This window comes from Zootoca vivipara, chromosome 8, assembly GCF_963506605.1.
Source record: "Zootoca vivipara chromosome 8, rZooViv1.1, whole genome shotgun sequence".
Lineage (NCBI taxonomy): Eukaryota > Metazoa > Chordata > Lepidosauria > Squamata > Lacertidae > Zootoca > Zootoca vivipara.
Window position 1 is genome coordinate 48,894,202 of NC_083283.1, and position 20,846 is coordinate 48,915,047.

General features: G+C 41.8%; 1 protein-coding gene across 5 annotated transcripts in view; it reads right to left on the minus strand.

Annotated features, from left to right (window-relative positions):
* The window catches only part of PIEZO2 (piezo type mechanosensitive ion channel component 2), a 224,260-nt gene that overhangs the window by 102,325 nt on the left and 101,089 nt on the right, over positions 1-20,846 (minus strand). For all 5 annotated transcript variants that reach the window (XM_035124931.2, XM_035124936.2, XM_035124937.2 and 2 more), the window contains exons 4-5: positions 16,183-16,225; positions 338-500 (exon numbers count right to left, since the gene is read on the minus strand). In XM_035124931.2, the coding sequence (XP_034980822.2) occupies positions 338-500; positions 16,183-16,225 (206 nt within the window). The remainder of the gene's footprint in view (positions 1-337; positions 501-16,182; positions 16,226-20,846) is intronic.

Genomic DNA, 20,846 nt, shown 5'->3' on the forward strand with positions numbered 1-20,846 from the left:
ACCTCTACTTACGAATTTAATGCGTTCCAAACGCACATTCATAAGTCGAAAAAATGTGTACTGTAAGTCGAATCCCATAGGAATGCATTGGGAGAAAAAAAATGTAAGTAGAAGCAACCCTATCTAAAGATTCGCAAGTAGAAAAAATCCTATCTAAACCGCATCCAAGATGGTGGACGGAGCTCCATTCGTAAGTAGAGGTACCACTGTATATATTTTGTCCCTTGGGTTTTCTTGGAGAATCAAAGTTTGAAAAACTTTCATTTAATTGTAATTTAATTGCACTCCAAGAAAAAGAGGTATTTAAAAATATAGGATAGAGCATATACAAACATACCATGTCTTCATTTTCAAACTGTGTGTTATACTGTCCTGCATCCTCTTGCGCTGCTTTTTGAACAATGTTTCTGCAGACAAGCCATATGGTAAGGCTGGCAATGAACATGCCAATATCAGGAACAAAAATTCGGATCCCATTGCCAGCATCTGCCCCTTTGACACTGTATAGAATTAAAAGAGGGGGAAAATGCATGTTAGTTCTTATTCCATTACTCAAACCTAGCTTGACATTTTATTAAAAGGAAAATCTTGATACGTTTTTTGCATTAATCTTCATGATTTTGTACCTGAACTAGCGGGGCTTTGTTTCTTCCAGTGGAATACAGTATGTAGTGGAGAAGGCTGTGGTGCACATACTACCTGGCTTACTCTCACAGGTGCACCCCACCACTTCTGAGTGCACAGTAATGTGATCAAAGTGTAACACAAGTGATACTGGCTTGCAGCAATGTCTAACTTCAGAGATAATTTCCAGCCTTTGAGGTCCTACAATAATAATAATAATAATTTATTGTGACAAATGCTGTCACAATACCTATGGTCACCTGGTTCACTAGTGCAGAGGCCACATTTCATTTTTCCAAACTGTAATTGAAACCACAGTTTGAAGAGAGTCTGAAAACCATGATTTCGCCATTAGTCCTAACCATGATTTCACAATTTAGAAGCCACATAAAAAAGAAACCAGAAATGGTACCAAGAATCACAAGAATCAGAAATGAGCCACCATTGTTTTCAATAATCTTCACTTAGAAATGAAATAAAATGTGTTCCAAACAAACCTGAAAACCATTGTCCACTCTCCTCACCCCTCCCTCCACAAATCCTGGATAATATTACCAAACCACTTTGCCATGCTTTTATTTGATCAGGCACAGAACCAGTATATGTAGGGCAAATAAAAAGTTCCAAATACCCGAGACAGCCAACCATAGCTGACCCTGGCATTTCTTCAATTTATTTATTTTAACGTGCCACATTGATGGAAATAAGAGGAGTCACCATCATCTTAATTCCCCCAGAATGCCTCTGGGCTGGGCAATAACAATGGCATTGTAGGGTGAGTCTATGTCAGGGTCAAGCAGCGTTGTTGGGAAATTTATATGGTGGCAACTCTGGTCACCTGGTTTACCCTCTCATTGCCTGGGTAAAGCTGAGAAAAGAGCCAGGTGGTTGGAGCTATCACTACTTTCAGCGCCACCACTGATGCCTGATGCTACCTGCCCTCACTACCTCATAAGGGGGCAGCAGAGTTCTTAACTATCACCAGGAACCTTTATTTTAAAAAGTTTTTTTGCTGCTGTGAAACGGCAGCAACTTTCATTATACAGGCTTCCAACTGCCTAACTTGTTTTCCTCTCCACTGAGACTGGCACATTATGAAGAAACCGGCATGGCAGCCAGAAACCAGTGGAATAAGAGGTGTGCTACTGATGCTAGAAGTAAGATTGGCCCATGGGATGGAGGTTCCCCACCACTATGCTTTTAAGAGCTGCAGCAAAAAACAAAAAACAAAAACCCCACACCTTCTAAAGAGAAGGAAAACCACCTAAAGGGAGATTAGAGCTCTGCCACAACAGAAACATGTTGCGGAGGGAGTGGAAGGGTGGGGTGGGGTGACAGGCTGGGGAGAAAGGATGAACATGGGGATTTATGTAGGAGAGGGCCGTATTGTCAGGCACTGTGTGAATACCACTCCAACTTCCCTCCAAGTTGTTATTTGCCTTGCATTGGGAATACCGCTGTTTGTCAACTCAGATGTCACACCAAGCCATGGTTTACAGAAACCACGAGGGTGATGAAGAGCAAGTTAGTTACACTTTGGTCCCCACTGATTTAAATGGGAGCAAGTGTGACTAGCTTAGTCTGGATCCAACCCTAAGTGTGAAAACCAGTTTCATACCAAGGCTCCGTGTTTGTCATACACCTTCATACAAATCATACAAATCATAGTTTGTTATACACCTTCTGTGTATAACTTCTGTAGCAATTAATAGTTAAATACTGACTAGGTACAAATCTCATCCCAAACTACCTGGAGGGCTTGGGAAATTTATTGCAATATACTGTGGTATTCTTTGCAATTCATATCTTTATGATCTTGGGTGATGCCTTACACTTTATTTAATAAGTAACAGAGCATAAATTTTGCTCTTGCAGCAGCTGACATATGTGGTTTGATTTACTGTCAATGACTACAGTTAGACAGAATAGAACCTTTAAGGTAAGGGTCAGTTCACACAATCTGTAAAATTATTGTAGAAATCAGTTTTATGCATGTGCATCCAAGTGCTCGTGTGTGTGAGAGAGAGTGTGTGACACACACACACACACACACACACCATCTGTTCTATGGCCTTTTTAGATTAGCTCTTAGTTTCAAATCATTTATTACAAAGTGGATTTCAGAGCAAGGGTGGGGAATCTTTTCTGGATGGCAGGCCAGAACCTTATTTCCCTTCCCCTAGGAGCCTAATTTGTCAAGGGGATGTCTGAAAACTCTGCACAAAAGGGAGACATCCAGCATGCACCCCACCCCTCCACTCCCCAGTCGGAACGGGAGAAAAAGAAAAGAGAGTTGTATTTTGAAAACATTGCCTGGATGCAAGTAGCCAATTTTTGCAATGGGTACCTTCTTGAAATGGCTTTCAAGCATCCCCCAATGCTCCTTTTTGAGGCTCAAACAGAAGAGGTGGGATGTATGAAAGTTCCTTGCACCCTGTACTTCTTTCCATTGGCTGATGTCATATGGGATATCAGCTGATTGACAAGTGGGCCTCGTGGGACATCTGGAGGGGGAGATTGGCCCACAGGTTGTTTTAGACTGATTTAGGCAAAAATCCATACACCCCTGGCCCTTTGAGCTACAAATCAAAATCAGTTCATTTTGTACTGATATCTAATTTATCTTTATCTTTATCTTTGGAAATTTCTAAATTCTTTGCCTCAGAGTTCTCTTAAAGTTCCATACACCTTTCATACTTAACTTGTACTTTATCTCCCTCCCCCCAACTGCCAGTTTCTTTCATCTCTCTTCCATTTACATTCCCTTCTTAATCCTATACCTTTCCTCAGTGCTTTTTTTTGCTAAGAAAAATGGTGGGGAACTCACCACCTTAGTGGCCAACCCAGACACTAATGCCATCTTGAAACTAAAATAACATGACAAAATGCCAGGCTCGCCACTCGCTGTTCATCTCCCCCCTGCCAACTGATCAGGCTGCTTCCGCTGCCATCCTGCACACTTCACTGCTTGGGGAGTGAGCAAGCTTCTTGAACAAAGCAGGGCAAAACAAGGATATCCTTTCCCCCTCATTTTTATTCCTAGTTTATATATAATAAATACACAAATAAATAGTAATCTATCTTATTTTTCAACATCTCTTTCCCCAAACGAGACCCACTTTCCTTCGTTCCCCCATTTGTGAAGTTTTCTTTCTCTCAGCCACCTTCACTCGGCATGCAAGGCGCTGCTGTTGCTGGTAAGTGGTCCGACTAAAGTGCTGTGGCCTGGCTAGGGTAGAGAGGGACAGGCAAGTAAGGAAGCACTGGGCAGGCTGTGGCACTGAAAAGGATCCAAGGCGCACTAGCAGATCCCAGTTTACTGTTTAAGAAACACTGTTCTAGGCAATGTGGATATTTTAATAATTGTATTAAGAACTGGATACTATAACTGTTCACCATATAGTATAAAGCTATTTGTTCACTTGGGTTCAGTTAACACCATTAACGTATTCCTAAGATTGTTGAGCTAGACATATTCAGATCTACAAAGGAGTGAGAGAAAGACTCCTTTGTCTTCAGCTGTAATTACTCTTCTTCTAATTCATTTGCAATTCCAGTGCATGCACACAGGGTAGAATTGTACATGTAGCTGGAGATCCGTCTGGACTTCATGCTACAGTCATACTGCTGAATTGGCAGGCTGCATTCCCCTTCAGCCATATGAATGGGTTCAGCAGAATCTTCAAAGATGCCTCAAGCTGCACTCAAGGTTCATGCACATATCTTTCCAGAGTTACAGCCATTTGTAATCTTGTGCTCAAGTTACATTTCCTGTGCCAATGAAGCACAGTGCTTCATCAGCAGAAAAAAAATGTGTTGCCAGTGCAATGACACTCTGGCATCAGCTATTGCAGAGTGATATGCAGGGGAAGCAGATGTAGGACAACAGAACTCTTGCGTGCTATTCTGGTTCTGCTAGCACAAGGATTAACCCTAACACAAAAGGATTTGGCTCATCCTCTCCCCATGCGTACCCCATGTTGTCCTACAACCTTGTTGTTGTTGTTGTTGTTGTTCTTGTTGTGTTACATTTTGAACACAATTAATTGGGTGAAATAAGAAAGTAAGGATCCGCCACCTAACTACATTGTGCTCTGCATTTGTCTGCAAGACAGTCCCAAAACATGAACACAAGAATAAGCAAATGCTCCCCCCTCTCCCTTGCAAAAAAAAAAAGCCATACCACCATCACACATAATATAGTACTGGGACAGTGACAAAAACTTTTTGATGCATCATAGCAATATATTTTAACTCCTGATATTTTAATATAGAAAAAGTTTTGTGTTCTGAAGTAAAATATAGGGAGAAATCAGAGAAGTATAAAATGCATAACATTAAAAAAAAAAATTGGCGCAGACTTTAGCAAGCATAAAACTTCCAAGTTTCTTGAGAAATATGCAAAGCCTTAATAATTACTCATATATTTTCAAACCAAATGCACATCTCACTCTCTCTAGACAGCTATATTGTGAAATGGGGTTGGGGGGGGGCTGTTTGGCAAAAGTGTTCACCCACATATCAACCAAACATTTGCCAAATGTTTGCTTTCCAAACATCATTATGCTATTTAACAACTTGAATGCACGTGCCAAGGTTGGCAGCCTCATTACTGACATAAAGCATGCAACATTTATAGGACTGTGCTGCATACAAAAAGCAGACTTGTGCCAAATGTAAATTCGGACACTCCCCTCCATGCTATTTCTTATGCCTCATCTGTTTCCCCATACAAGCCAAATTAGGTGTTCATTGCACTGCCCAGATTATTTTTTTAATGGTAGATCTCATGCTGAGCATTGATTTCCTGACCATCACAATCCTGGATAATTCAATGCCAATACTATATTCTGTGCAACACCTGCAGCTGTGCATTTGTTTCTATACCTATTTATTCTTCATGTACCAGCAGTGCACCTGGAGTGGTAAAAATGCAAAATTGCAAATAAAACCTGCCCAAAAAGTGGGGGGATCCACGATATACAAAAGAGAGGGTAGACAGAGAAACTGAAACTGGCAGAGTCCGATGAACACATTTATCATTACAGCAAAAGTTCCTGAGTAACCTTGGGGGGAAGGAGCTATGGAAAAGAAGGAGCAATAGTTTTAACAATAAATTTGGAAACTTATATTGAGGGGGACTGCTGTAACTTGAAAAGCAGTTCCAAGATGAAGGAGTAGGAAGGAGATAAAAATGACAAGCACTAACACTTGGTATGAACAAGCCACCATTGCCACCATCACTCTAAGAAGAGCCCAAACCTCCAGCTGGAAAGGGCAAAGGGTATGGTCATGTCGGAGGAAAGAACATTCAAATCTTGGAGAGTACTAACAAACAGAAAGAGTGAGAAGTGCATTCCTACTGAGATTTATGGTCTACTGTATGCCAGTTCTTACAAATTTACGGCAAGAGCAAGCCAACATGGGAAGCTATTTATGACAGAAGCATTTAAAGACTTGGACTTGGTTGACAAGGAGACATTTGTTCAGATTCTACTAATGTGGAATCAAACTCTTTTATCTGCCGATAAGCATGCCTGGTCTTTGAAATATTGGCAGCAATTTTAAATTTGTGAATTCAAGGACCTAGGCTGGACCATGTGGTAGTTGCTGGTGGTTTCTGGGAAGTCCTGAGGCAAAGTCTACCACAAAAGTATCTCTTCACCCAAGGTGTACATTGTATTCAACTAACTTTTACTCAGAGTAGACCCAATGAAATTAATGGACCTCAGTTATTTGTTGTAATTCTTCTCTGAATAGGACTATCACTGAATACCACTTGTTGTTGGCATCTGTCTCGAGAGACAATTGAGGAGTGAGCCTTTGGGGGCTGAGGTCAAGCTGTTGGAAGGTTGCAGCACCTGCTGTGGCTGTAGAGATGGATATGGGAGATGTTTGAACCATCAACAAAAAATGCATTTCTACTGATCATCTGAAATTTTTACACCTAGCATCTTCCTCCATTTTCAATTGGTTTACTTTACTTTCCTCTCCTGTAATTAATAACTAATCCTTGGCTAATTAACCTACACACAACAAAATCAATATTTCATCAGCATTTCCATGCTTTGAATTTTTAGACCAGAAACTATTTAACCAGCAATAGTGAGATCACAAATGGCTTCTTTCTCCCATTTTACCAAGCAATTCAGCCACTGGTATTAATGTACATTCATTTATTATGCCTGCAAAGGTTCTGGATCACTCTACTCTCATAACCAATAAACATACAGTTATGGTTAGCAGAAAGGCAGGGCCGTCTTAAGCATATCGAGCGCCCGGGCGCCGCGGTGCGATGATTGCTCCGACGCCCCTGCCCCGTTTCTCACCGCGGTGGCGGGCTGGCACCACCCGGGCTTGCCTTAGAGCCGGCCCTGCAGAAAGGTTGCCTAAAAGGCTGCATAAAAGACATTTTATAATATATTTCGATATCTGTCCCATGTTTGCTGAAAATACTGTATTTCACTACATAATGGTCATATTTTTGTGTCCATTTTTCCCTTTCCAAAAGGGGGGGGATGCAACTATTATGCGGGTAAATATGAAAGTGCAACCATTATGCAAGGGGGGAAAGTGGGGACAACAACAAGTGGATCAGAGGAGCTGGGAGAGCGCAAGCCAGAGACAAGTAATTGTTGTTACTGGGACCATAGTGAGATAAAATGGAAAGACACTCGCATACCTTTCTGTAAAAATGAAGCCTCCCTTGTAAATATGATCTCTTGTCCAGTCTACTTACATGCAGTGGCACCACTCATTTATCAGAATCTCTATGGTGAACGAAACTGATCTATACTTTGCATTGCAAGAGCAGAACAGCCATTCAAATTTGGACTGAAGTTCCAGCAATGAATGCCGTGGGAACAGTAAACAAGCACTGACAGCAGCACCTGCACCTTGCCGATGCCCGCTGCATCTCCCCTTAGCCTACATGGCCAAGCTGTCCCTGGCATCAGTTCCAGCTGAAACAGCAATTAAAAAGCAGCAGCTGGAGGATGAGGAGATATATTCCCCCCCCCACTGCGCTCAGCCTAGGAGCTCATGGCCAAGATGGCGAGGTGTGAGGGGAGCAGGGGTGGCAGGGGCTGGAGGAGGAAAGGAATGAGCCTGAGGCCTAGCGGAGCCTCAGCAGAGCCCCCTAGCAGGGAATGCTCTGGGACCACTTTTGGGGTACGAAAAAGGGGGTGCCAGTATCGCACGCTGGTGACAGGATGCAGTGAAATAGGTAAAGGTAAAAGGACCCCTGACCATTAGGTCCAGTTGTGACCGACTCTGGGGTTGCGGCACTCATCTCGCTCTATTGGCCGAGGGAGCCGGTGTACAGCTTCCAGGTCATGTGGCCAGCATGACTTAGTTGCTTCTGGCGAACCAGAGCAGAAAATGGAAATGCTGTTTACCTTCCCGCTGTAGCGGTACCTATTTATCTACTTGCACTTTGACGTGCTTTCGAACTGCTAGGTGGGCAGGAGCTGGGACCGAGAAACGGGAGCTCACCCCGTTGCAGGGATTCGAACCTCCGACCTTCTGATCGGCAAGCCCTAGGCTCAGTGGTTTAACCCACAGTGCCACCTGCATCCCTTTTTGCCAGTATTGCACGCTGGTGACAGGATGCAGTGAAATACAGGTATGCATTTTAGTGATTTTTTTTTGTTTTGTTTTAGCTGAAAACTCTATTGAGCTGTAAAAGCTAGCTTGTAATTAAGTTCTGATTCACACATTACTCTGGGAAATGCAGATGAGGTAAGTTCATATAAGAGTTCATAAACATCAGCTTCCTCAGGCATCACTGATCTATGTTGCTGGATCACTAATCTCTGACAGAGAACTCTCAGCTTCTAGAGAAATTAACAGCAGGCATGGGTGTGCTAAAAGCAACTTTTCTGGGGAAGCAAGCATAGGAGTTTGGGAGACTGATGTGTTGCTGGAGAGGGCCAAGCAAGTTTATATTGTTGAGGCATAAATGAAATATGAATCATTTGCAATAATAACTTATACCACAGACATATATAAATACATGGAGCAGTGTCGTTTTTCAGAAACCCTGGACATATTATGTAACCACAGTATACCAATAGACATGATCATCATTGCTCGTTTGTGCTCCAGTTTTTCTTTGAAGTCTTTTTATTATTTATTCATGAACAAAAGATAAAGAACAAAATTAAAAAGACAAAGGCAAATTATTATAGCATGCAAGCTGTAGCTCTTTGGACAAACTCTAACGCCAAATTGCTCTCCAGATTCCAACAAAGACCAGTTCATATGCTGCTGGTGGTTAATCACTATACATTCCCTAGCTATTGGTGTCCACAGGAGGTTAGGTGATGCCAAGAAAAACATTGGCAACAGTCAAACAATTCACTGGTCAAAACAACACCAGCAATAAAGTAGCATGTATCAGATACTTGATTCTGTCCAAGACCTGAATTAAACGGCAGAACCCACCCCCCACCCCTCCAGAAATTAATATAGCTGAAAGGAAAATAAGCACAAGTAACAGCAGGACCAGAATCACTTAAGAAATCATATGCAAATATTTTGCCAAATGCTCTACAAGCAAATGAAGATGGGCAAATGTTTCGTAGTAGAACTTCTTTGTACTGAGGCATCTGGCAGAAACAATCATCTAATGGTTTTTAAGTTCCTTAGAAACTCATAATAAGGTTAGAAAATGTGTAGGTCATGAAAGCATTTAACTTTTGTACTTAAAATGATTTTCGTTACTAGCAAAGCTTGCATAATTGACTTCCAAAATAATTTAGATTGAGTATTTATGTTGTGAACCGCCCTGAGATCTATGAATGAAGCATGGCATATATATATACCTCAGTGGATGACAAGCAAGAGCCTCATATGATGTAGCATTTTTGTTGCTGCCATTTGGTGCAGGGACTTGTGTTACACAGCTGTATCTCTCTGTGGGTAAATTCTACACACAGAGACACAGAGAGAGATTGTTTGTAAAGCATCAAACAGCACTTCAGACACGTTTACTCTGGATTCTGGTAGGATGAAGGCAATCATTAAAGCTGTATGTTTATTTCTGTGACTAACAAAACCTAAGATAATGAATTCTTATAACAAAATGTTTCAGCTTCCACATTGTTTGGCTGCTCTGATGTGATATATATATACACACAATCTGTCTCACACATTGCTTAAAGTAGAAGTTTAGCATCAGAGAAAACGGCAAAATGTTGGCAAATGGATTTGGACAAATGGATTTGGACAGAGCCATGGGTGACTGAGATGGTGGCAGAAAAGAGCATTTTTTTAAAAAAAAAAGTGGTGGAGGTATACACTAGAAATCCGTTTATTGTGAGGACCATGCCTGTACACAAATATCAACACAACAATAATTAAAAATATTAAAATTCATTGCATACTATCCCAACAAAACCTTCATCCCACAAAACAGGAAGAGAAGGGAAACAAGCGACGAGTTAAACAGACGATGAAGGGGTCTTTACTTTATCATCCATAAATGTTTCACTGGCTTTCATGGCCTTCATCACCGCTACCACATGGGTAATTCGTGGGTTAGCATCAACTAACAAAAATTTTACTCTATCTTCAGGATTGATTATAGAGTTGGGTATAATTTGCAGCATCGCATCTCTAAAGCCCGAGTAAATGGGGCAATAGAGGAGGTAATGTATAAGATCCTCTTTAATTTTCATAAAGCAAGGGCATAAACGATGTTCTACTGGGGTTTTTGTGAATCTACCGGTCAGATATGCAGTTGGCAATGTTTGAAACCGGGCCATAGTGAAAGCTCTCTAAAGGGTGGGATCAGTGATCTCCACCAAGTAGTTGGCACAGGTTTTGACTGCTTTTACTCGGGGAAACCAGTAGGAAAACCCAGAATTTTTTATCTTCATGGTGTCCAAAAAGGCGTCTTTTTCAAAGACCCATTCCCGAACTTTATCAGGGCTCCACAGTTTGAGAGTATTAAACTCGGGTAGATTGTACCTGGATAGAATATCTAATAGGTTTTGACACCAAGTAGTATTATGTTGTAAAGATACAAAGGCTTGTTTAGCCAATAAGGTGTTCGAGACATCTGCGAGGTTGGTGAAAAAACGCAGAAATCTTAAGTGGGCCCTGGCAGACACAGAAGGTAATCTTACTTCCACTCTTACTGTGTTTCTCATATTTTAAGACGTGCCTATAAAATAAGCCATGGCACGATTTTCTGAAGCCTAAAAAATATAAGGCATCCCCCCAAAATAAGACATGCTGGACCCGGCAAGGGCAGCAGTGCGCGCTTTGCCGAGCTCCAAGCCGGCGGCGGGCTGTGCTTTTGCTGGTTCCCGCTAAGTCGGGGCTCAGCAAAGCGCGTGCTGCTGCCTTTGCCGAGCCCCGACTGAGCGGGACTGAGTGGGAACCAGCAAAGGCAGCAGCCCGCCGCCGGCTTGGAGCTCGAGCCGGCAAAGGCAGCAGCGCGCGCTTTGCCGAGCTCCAAGCCGGCGGCGGCCTGCTGCCTTCGCTGGTTCCCGCTCTGTTGGAGCTCGGCAAAGCGCGCGGGAGCCGACTTCCGGTTTCCTCGCACTCGCATCGGACGCGCTCTGCGGGAGCTCCGAGAAAAGCTCCGTGCACAAAGCTGCTGCCTAAGGGGTCTAGGGGCAACGCGAGGCTAAGTGACCCCCTAAAAGCCCTGGGGTGAACCAGGGCGAAACAATAGCCTGCAGCGCGGCTGGAGGAGAAGCCCCTGAACCCTAGATCTCCGACGCAAAGCGGGAGGAGAGAGAGGAGGAGAAAGAGAGACTGACGTGAGTGAGTGATAGCGACGCCAAGAGGTAAAAGAACAGACTCACAAGGAAGGCAAACCCCAGCCCAGCGGGCTGCTGCCTTTGCTGGTTCCCGCTCAGTCGGGGCTCGGCAAAAAATAAGACACCCCCGAAAATAAGCCATAGGCTTATTTTCTTGAGTTAAAATTAATATAAGACGTGTCTTAAAATATGAGAAACACGGTAGGAAAGCTGCCGGAGTACCCTGCTGAGGGAGGCCTAGAATTCTTCTGGGATAATTTTTTTGGAAGATTTCAAACCGTTGTAGCAGCTTCTGATTCCACCCCCAGAGTTCTATCCCATATAGCATCTGGGGAATCACTTTTCCAACAAAAGCTTTTAGTGCTGGGATCACCAGTCGTCCTGGTGGAGGTATAAATTAGCTTAAAAATAAATGTAGCTACAGTGGATGCAGAGTGTCAGCTGTAAACCTGTTAAGTTAGGTCAGTAATTAAAAAGCAATGTGAAAGCCTTCCCCACCAAATCCTATCATCTGCCACAATGCTTCTGAGGCAGGTGACTTGCCCTTTTCAGTTTACCAGAGCCAGCCCTGGTGTGACAAGGCACCAAAGTGATACTTAGTAAAATAGCAAGACCATAATGTGACCAGCATTAGTGAAGTAAAAGTGAATCGGTAGTTCCACCACAAACATTTAGTGCATATATCATAAGATGCAGCTGACAGATTTAAGTAATTAAAGACAGTGTATTATTAACCCAGTTTAGCAAAAACCCATAGCAAACAAGTGAATGGTTTCCTCTGGGGCATTGACTGTTATACTCAACTCCACTGCTGCACCTCCACAAATACAGTATGAGCTTCATGCACAAACAATATCAAGTCAATATCAATATATTTCAATAAAGGGTAAGCTCCCACAATTAAAGAATTGAGTTTCCCCCCGTAAGGGGGTAAAAATGGTCTTCATAGATCTGATCCCACAAAATACAGCGTATTGTAACAAGAGTTTGGCTGTCAGAGAAAAAGGTTATGAGCTGTTTTGCAACATCTACAACCACAGTGACATGCACAACACAAGTGACACATGTTAAATGCCAAGAATTATTATTTTTTGTTATGAGACATGCTGCAGCTCTCTTGGCAAAAGTGTTTCTTTATGTCATCTAAAACGATGCATCATGAATCTGGGCTGTTAAATCAGAGTTTCTCAAGAGCTATTACTTATGTTTCACTTGGCAACTTATCAGTTGTGTTTAAAATGCTAATCACAAAAAACTTACTTTAGTGGAAGAACACAGAAAATTCACTGAATTGTCCAGAATGATATCCTTATTATGCAAATATAAAATTTTCAGATGCATCTTTTTGTTGCCTAGTTGCTTCTCTCCCTACTCCCCTGGGCCACAGATATAACAAGCATGCATTCACACATACACTACTGCTAAACTATTGGCTTTATGAGGATGAAATGCAGTATTGCGGTGTTTTTTATATTTATTTATTTATTAAATGTGTTTTTTATTAAAGATTTCTTGATTTACAAAAGTATGTGCAATGTCTCTTTTTTCAAGTTACATTTTCTACAGATCAGTTCATTTGTTGCGACATTAGTGTTACATTAGGAAGAAAAGGGGGAAAGAGGTGGAGGGGGAATAGTGAGTGGGAGTGGGGTTGGGTGGCGATGTCTCTATTTTACTTAATATATGTGGGGGGTTTTGTGTCAGCGTTGCTTGTGCAGGTTCTCTTTGCTATTCGCTTTCCTTTGGTGGTGAGAAAGGTTGGGGTTGGCCTAGGGCAGGTGCATAGGAGTCTCAAAGAAGGAATGTGTGTACAAATAAGTTGCACCTTTACTTGCTGTCAGTGTGAACTGGTTCACAAATCACAGGTGTACAAACAAACCCCTGTGCTTCACTCTGTCCTGTCCTTTCACAGAAACAATACTGCAATATTTTGCAGCATTTTTGCAGGAGTGTAGAGAAAAGAGAGGCCTGTAGGCAGAGCAACACATTCTGCAAAATCTAAATTGGGGGAAAAGACTTTTCTAGATGAGAATTGTAGAGGAGTTCTGATGACCTTCCTGTTTATATTCCTATAATCCCACTTGATATAAACATTATATTGCATGCAGAAGTTGTTGATTGCCAACACACACACACATATTTGTCTGTATGAGTGCTTCACATGTCCCTTTTAATTATCCTATGATTATGCAGCATCTCTAACAGTGAATAGTCTTATGACTCATCTGTGTATAAACTTGCCAGAACATCACTAAATCAGTTTAGAAACATCTTCATTTAAACAAGGAAAGTCAGTGTACACGTCACCAGCTATTATCCTAAACAAACAAGTGTGAAGATGCACTGGGGTCTGTGTACTACTTTCAGCAACCCATACACTCTAAATATGTGGTGTCCTGTGATGCTGTTGTGCTTTACTTGCCATACAAAAATAACCGGATTCATTATTTTATTATGCTAAAAGCCACAGGCGTTTTAGGTTAGATCAGGCACCCCCAAACTGCGGCCCTTCAGATGTTTTGGCCTACAACTCCCATGATCCCTAGCTAACAGGACCAGTGGTCAGGGATGATGGGAATTGTAGTCCAAAACATCTGGAGGGCCAAAGTTTGGGGATGCCTGGCTTAGATTGTATATGTTTCATACAAAACGATATGCAGAAAATATGGTGAAATATAATACTCTAAGCTTTTGAGTTCTACAGAGCTCTTCATCATAGATGGTAAATTTAGACTAGATGTAGCAATCCAGCATCCCTTAACATACATTAAATAATTTTATTTGTATGCCGCCTTTCAACAGTTCAAGCCATGCTCAATGCACCTTACATTATGAAAAATTACGTAACTACAACATAACAAAAGTAGCCATCAATAGTAAATACAAAATAGAAAATACAAAACCAAACTGAACAATTTCCACATAAATCACAGCAAAAGATACAAAAAAGAGAAAACCCTTCAACAGCAACAAGAGCAACAACTCCCTCCCCAACAACACCTCAGCAGCCTCAGGCCCCACCATCCCATGATCAGGTATAAAACGGCCAGAGCTTCGTGGGATGTTCAATTACCACTCCCAGTAGAAGAGCCAGTCTGCCCAGGTTAAGTACAGTGGTACCTCAGTTTGCGACCGCAATCCGTTCCGTGGAGGCGGTCGCTCGCCGAAGTGGTCGTTCCCCGAAGGCATGCTTCTGCGCATGCGCGAAGCGTCGATAGAGCGCTTCCCTGCACGCGTGAGCTGCGCAGATTGCATCTGCGCATGTGCGAGCTGCGCTGATCGTGTCTGTGTATCCGACACCGCGGAACCCGGATGTAAACACTTCCGGGCCACGGCGGTCACTCGCCGAAGCGGTTGTTCCCCGAGGTAGTCGTAAACCGAGGTTTGACTGTACCATCTTAAGATCAGGGCCAGCATCAAGGATCTGGGCAGGCATCTGCTGAGGGCTCACATCCATGCCACACACTGACCACAGCCCCCAGACCTGCAATTCCTCTTTCACCATTGCAACCTACTAGTTTGCTGCCTTTCATTCTGGTCCTGACAATGGTGAAGCAATAAACTAAAAGTATTGGTAGATGCCGTTGCCTGCTTGTTCATTGGCTTGCTGCTTGGCAATCAAACAAAAAGTAGCACTGTGGGCCCCTCCAAAACCTAGACTCGCACAAAATCTAGAATTGTTGTGCTTCTAGAGATGGGAGACAAGCAATGGATTATTCCACCTTCCCAATAAGTCTTGTGGCAACCAGAAACTTGCAGAGAATCTGGCAGAGTCTCATTTGAATACCTGCTAACTCCCCCCACACCCCATCTTCAAACTCTTAGCAGATACAGACACAACAGTCTGCATATCATTTTCACACATACATTTTTAATTTTAGGTCATACAGTGACATATGCTTGGGGCTCTTAAAATTTATATCTAACTTCAGAAGCGGGAGAAAGAGAAGTCAAACATTCACAATTTTAGGTACATACTTGCATGCCATAAGCTAGTCTGAAGCAATATTTATGTTGAATTGGATTGTCAACGCATTTCAGGAGTGCACTCAGGGCCAACCAGATGTAAATTTAAAAGAGTGATTAGCAAATTCTGTTTTTTTATTTTAAAATTAGGTGCCAGGCATAGGGGGCATGTGCTCTACTGGCACCAAGAAAATTCATGTAAGAGATTCTGTTAAGAGTGATTCCTATTACAGTACATCATGTTACAGTCATCTTTTACTGTCTCAAAAATCAATACATATACAACCTCCATTTAAATCTATGAAACATAGGTACCTTCCATTTAACTAAAATGCTCTTTACCCAAGACATTTCCTGAATATTAAACTACTTTGCTCAAGCTACAACATTTTGTAAGATTATCTCATGTGAAATAGAAAATCAAAATGGCCAGTGTTACTATTCTCCAGGGTTAGAAATAACAACAATAGTGTCCAAAATAAGAATGAATTATCTAATTACAAAATGGTGAGCCTCACAATAACTCTGTGATGTAGATTAGGCTGAGATGCAAAGACTGGCTCAAGATCACCCAGTGAGCTCCGTGGCTGAGCGGGGATTTGCACCTTGGTTTCCAAAGTCCAAATCTGACACACTAATCACTATACCACACTGGCTCCCAATGTGTGTGAATATAATTAAATATTCAAATATTACAAATAGTGTCAAGAGTAAATCTCAGTTGCTGAACATGAGCATTTGCTAATTTTTCTATTTATTCTTTCTCTCAGTTTCAAAATTTGGTTGTGTGTACAGAAGAAAATCAACACCCAATGCTTACCTTTCAAATCCAATTTGCCGGAGTGTTTTTTCCCAGGTCAAGCCTATAGAAAAACATAAAGGAAGGGGATTCATTAACATTCTTTTTCATTTTTCATTTAATTGTTTTCCATTCATTTATTACTATTATTTGGCAGCTGCACCTTTAGCCTGATACTTATGCCACAGTTGCTAGAATGGAGAGTGTACAGTACTAGTCCTCAAGTGGCTTGGTAACTGGAAAAGCCAAGGCCCATTCAGTGATGGGCCCATGACCATGCCAGTGTTAATCCAGTTTAATCAGTATTACCATAGGCATAGGAAAGAGCCACAGCATGGGCTTCTCTTGCTTGATCCTGGGCTTCTCATTTTATCCATGTGGTACAGGAGCAACACCCATAACACTGTAGAAGCAGCAACACGGGGTTCTGTGGTAAACAGCCCAAATTACATGGCTTTTCAATACACCAGTTTACAATATGGTAACCCAACAGCACAGCAGGAGGATACCATTCCACCAATTGTTATTTAACAAGGTGTGGCGTCACTGCTCAAACACAAATGAGTACCCTTGCATTCTGAATTCATCCATTTTTCATTTAACACCCCCGGCTTCTACTTGTTTTCCTAATAGCAGCTCTCTTACATTCATACCAACTTACTAGCAGTTTATTACAGTGAAATCTTAGCAGGAGGGAAGGTTGCGGGCACCATTGGCCATGCCCCGGGCGCAGCGCTCCCTGGCGCGTCCAACCCGGACGTCCCGGGGGGCGTGGCTCACGGACTTAAGTGAGCGTGCGGCCGGGGCTCAGTCTCTTTGGTTCCTGCCCCCAGCCTCCCTTTAGGCAGGGCTTTCCTTTTGACATTGCTATGGACCTCGGACAGTCACCGTTGAGGGGCCTGGTAGGAATTTTCCCACTTGGCAAATTGGCTCTGGCCTGGTGGTTTTCGCCTACCTCGTAGCAACTCGTCACAACTTTGGTTCTGGTGGTTAGGCATTGGATTATCTCTGAAAGGGTACAGCTGGGGGGGGGGAGGTTGCTGCCATCACCTCCCCCAAAATGCTGAGGGGCACTCCCTTAAGGAGTCCGGGGGCATTGCCATGTCCGAAGCCGTGGAATTTGAGCACCTAAGGCATGCCCCTTATCAGTGGCCCCAGGGTGAGTCCCTAGTTGATCTGCATCGCAGGGCTCACCCAACGGTGGTTAACCCTTCCCAGACTGCCAGCACATCGGGCTGGAGTCGGATATAGTCGGTTAGATCCAATGCCTAAGCCAATACCTCTCTACATCTTTAACCAATAAAGTTGTGGCCTTTTATGCCCATTAACCTTATTCAACGTGTCCTGTGTCTTTATTTACTCCGGGAGGGATCTGGGTATCGCCACACAAGGATTATTCCCTAGCACAGGAGTGGCTAACCCCCACCCCACCCCAAATCTGGAAGCCTGATCCAGCTTCCAAACAATATTTCCCAGACGTCCCCAACCCCCCTGATTTTGGTGGAAGCAGCAAAAAGAAAAAAAGAAGAAATAAGGCAGACACATAGCCCAGCACCCTGATGGGGATGCAACTCACCCCTTCTCCAAATCATCAGACCAAACATTCAACAAGCCAGAAGCGGGTGATATGCACAGAGATGCTGAGGACGGGGATGTGACTGTGTGCAAGAGGGTGGAATGGCCACACTCACCACTGGCTGGCAGGTTAGCTATACTCCTGCTCTGTAACTGTTTAGGATTATAGCCTTATACAGTCCCGGAGCTGGGTATATGGATAGATGTGGTTCATAAACCAAATTTTGCTTTGGTAATATTAAAACAAATGGGTTAAGTCCAAAGTTAGGATAACTGTGGAACAAGTCCTGAGACAACAAAACTGAAGAAAAAAACCATATATTTTACTAGTAATCTAGTAAGAACAGATGTAACTTTCCCGCCCTCCATGTTTAATTTGAATATATTTTTTAGATTATAGGTTATTTTTCTGATTGGGAAAATAGAAATGTTACATTCACAGATTTTCTTACCCATGAAGAAATAAAAGCATGAGCGGATGACTGCTTCTCCTCCCTCTCACCCCCAGATTCAAAAGATTTCAGGTAAAATATTTTGTACTAACTACACTGGAACTAAACTTTGCATAGGAGTCTAAAAATAATAATAGGAAAATGAGCACTCCTTTAATGTTAAACAAACTAAAATATAAGGGGGGGGAGGTTTTTTTTAGGAATTACCATTTTACTGCATTTGTTCCATTACAATGTTCTCAATTCGTTATAGCATACAGGAAGTCCATTACAAAATGATATATCACAGGTATGTTACTCAAGCCAATTTTTTTTTTAAAAAAGCAGTATTTTTGTCAGAGATAGAATCAAGTTATAGAATTGCTTAGCAGAATGATGCCGTTTCAGTGAGTACAAAATCCTGCTTGAAGTATGCTGGCTGTTAGGCCGTAATAATAAACATTCATTCAATCCTGCTCAAATTTACTGTTTCAAACTGTTGTTTATCAAGCAACTGGGGTTAACTTTAGAATGGTTCCTCTGACAGTCTTAATCAGGGGTCCCCAAACTTACCCGGCTTTGGGTCGGAGGGTGTGGGAGTGGGGGGGGCGCGCGTGAGCGCGCGGCTATGCGCACCCATGCACATATGCTATTTCTGGCACACTCCTGACCTGGAAAGCGCTGGAAATAGCTTGTGGGCATGTGCAGAAGGCTCCTCCGACCAAGAAGTACACCGAAAATGACGCTTGCGCGTGCGCACAAGCTATTTCCAGCGCTTTCCTGGGTCGGAGGTCGGCAGCTGTGCTGCACCGCGCTGGTAAGAGTGGGCGGCGGGGGTCCCCAGGGGCCGCATAAAAGAGCATTGGGGGCCGTATGTGGTCCCCAGGCCATAGTCTGGGGAACCCTAGTCTTAATTAATTATGTGGAGGATAATTGCTGGCCTTGTACTTGACTGCGAAAACTTGCACATGCAAGACATTGTAAATCTGCAGTCTTTCTTAAGGGATATCTAATTTAAATATTAGATACAGTCAACAGATAAGATCTATTCAGGGTGGATAAAAATCAATGATTTTTTTAAAAAAATCAAAAAAATCGGATTTTTTTGATTTAAATCGGATTTTTTTGATTTAAATCGATTTTTTTGATTTAAATTGGATTTTTTTTAATAAAATGCTTTTTGAGGAAAACATATTACCATCCAAAGGTTATTCCATCATGAAATAAAGATTAGTTTTTTAATTTTGTAGTATAAGGTTGTATATGTTTAATTTTGGGGGTAAATAAATTCCATTAATCCATTCACAATGTCATGCTCTTCCAGAGGTTTTTGTAAGATTATTGGGCAGTTTCTCTGCCTACAAGATATTATCACAGATGCTTGGTTTACTTTTGCAGTTCTCAAAACTGAATTTGACTCAGCAGAGATCACATGCCTCTTCTTCACAGCAAAAATGTTATAACATGAACAGAGTTGAGAAAAAGACCTTAATCCTATTGTTCTACAAACCTATGAATACAGAATCAACCCCTTCAGTGCTAAGTTTCAAGAAGTTCAGTGAATAGAATAGAAACAATATTTTTCTGATTGTTTGGAGTGGACAATATTTAAGTTTTTCATGTGTAGGCTGGGCTGACAGTCTAAGTTTCTTAAAATATATATATTTTGTTTTTGTTTAGCCAAATTAGTTAACAAACATGGATGTTTGTTTAAGCAAATAACATTTGCTGAAATGTTATTGTTTCAGTTGAATAAATCTATTTAAATTGTTATTATTAAGGTAATGATTATTTTTCTCCTTCCTAAGTACAACAGTAAAGTTGTCCAAATATGAATGATTAACCTATTAAACTGGGGATAAAAAAACTAATATGAAAAGTTGTTATTCTAAAAATCTTCATCTACTTGCATATTAAAGTTATACCAGCAAGAATTAGTCTTTATGATTTAAATCAACTATGATTTAAATCAAGCCTTACTGACTAGTGATTTAAATCGTGATTTAAATCGTGATTTAAATCAGTTTGATTTAAATCAAATCCACCCTGGATCTATTGCAGGGACAAAATTAGATAGCTGACGCCGATGGTTGAGAAAAGGAATACAACGTTGGAATATAAACTATAATGCTATTATGACTAATAGACATATTTGTCTATATTAATAAGAAAATACTTTAAATAATCAGTAATCGAAAGTGAGTGCAGCAAGGATAATCATATCACAAGCAGATACCCTGGTTTCAGTTAAAGCTAGAAAATAAACATGCCTCATGTATAATGAGAGTGTTGGTGCTCGTAGTTTTCTGCATTATGTGCAAATTGGTGTTCATAATATTCTACAGCATGTGCAATTATAAATGAAAAAATATGAAACCTCAAATGAAAATGATTAGACCCAACATAGTTTCTCTGAAGAGCAGGGTGCTTTAGTTATCCTTTGAATAGTTTAAATATGTTTCCACAATTTATCATTTTACAGTGGACCCTCGGGGTCTCCTTTCTCTTCATTTCCTCAATTACATTTAATCTAAAACTCTGCATGCATGAATCTGCCCAACTGATGACTAATCTGAGGTTGATCCAAAACGGTGGGTTGCATGAGGTGAAGGTTAAGATGCCATGCCCTCCACCCCGCCCCCAATTCCACACACTGCACTGTACTAGCAACTGAATCTT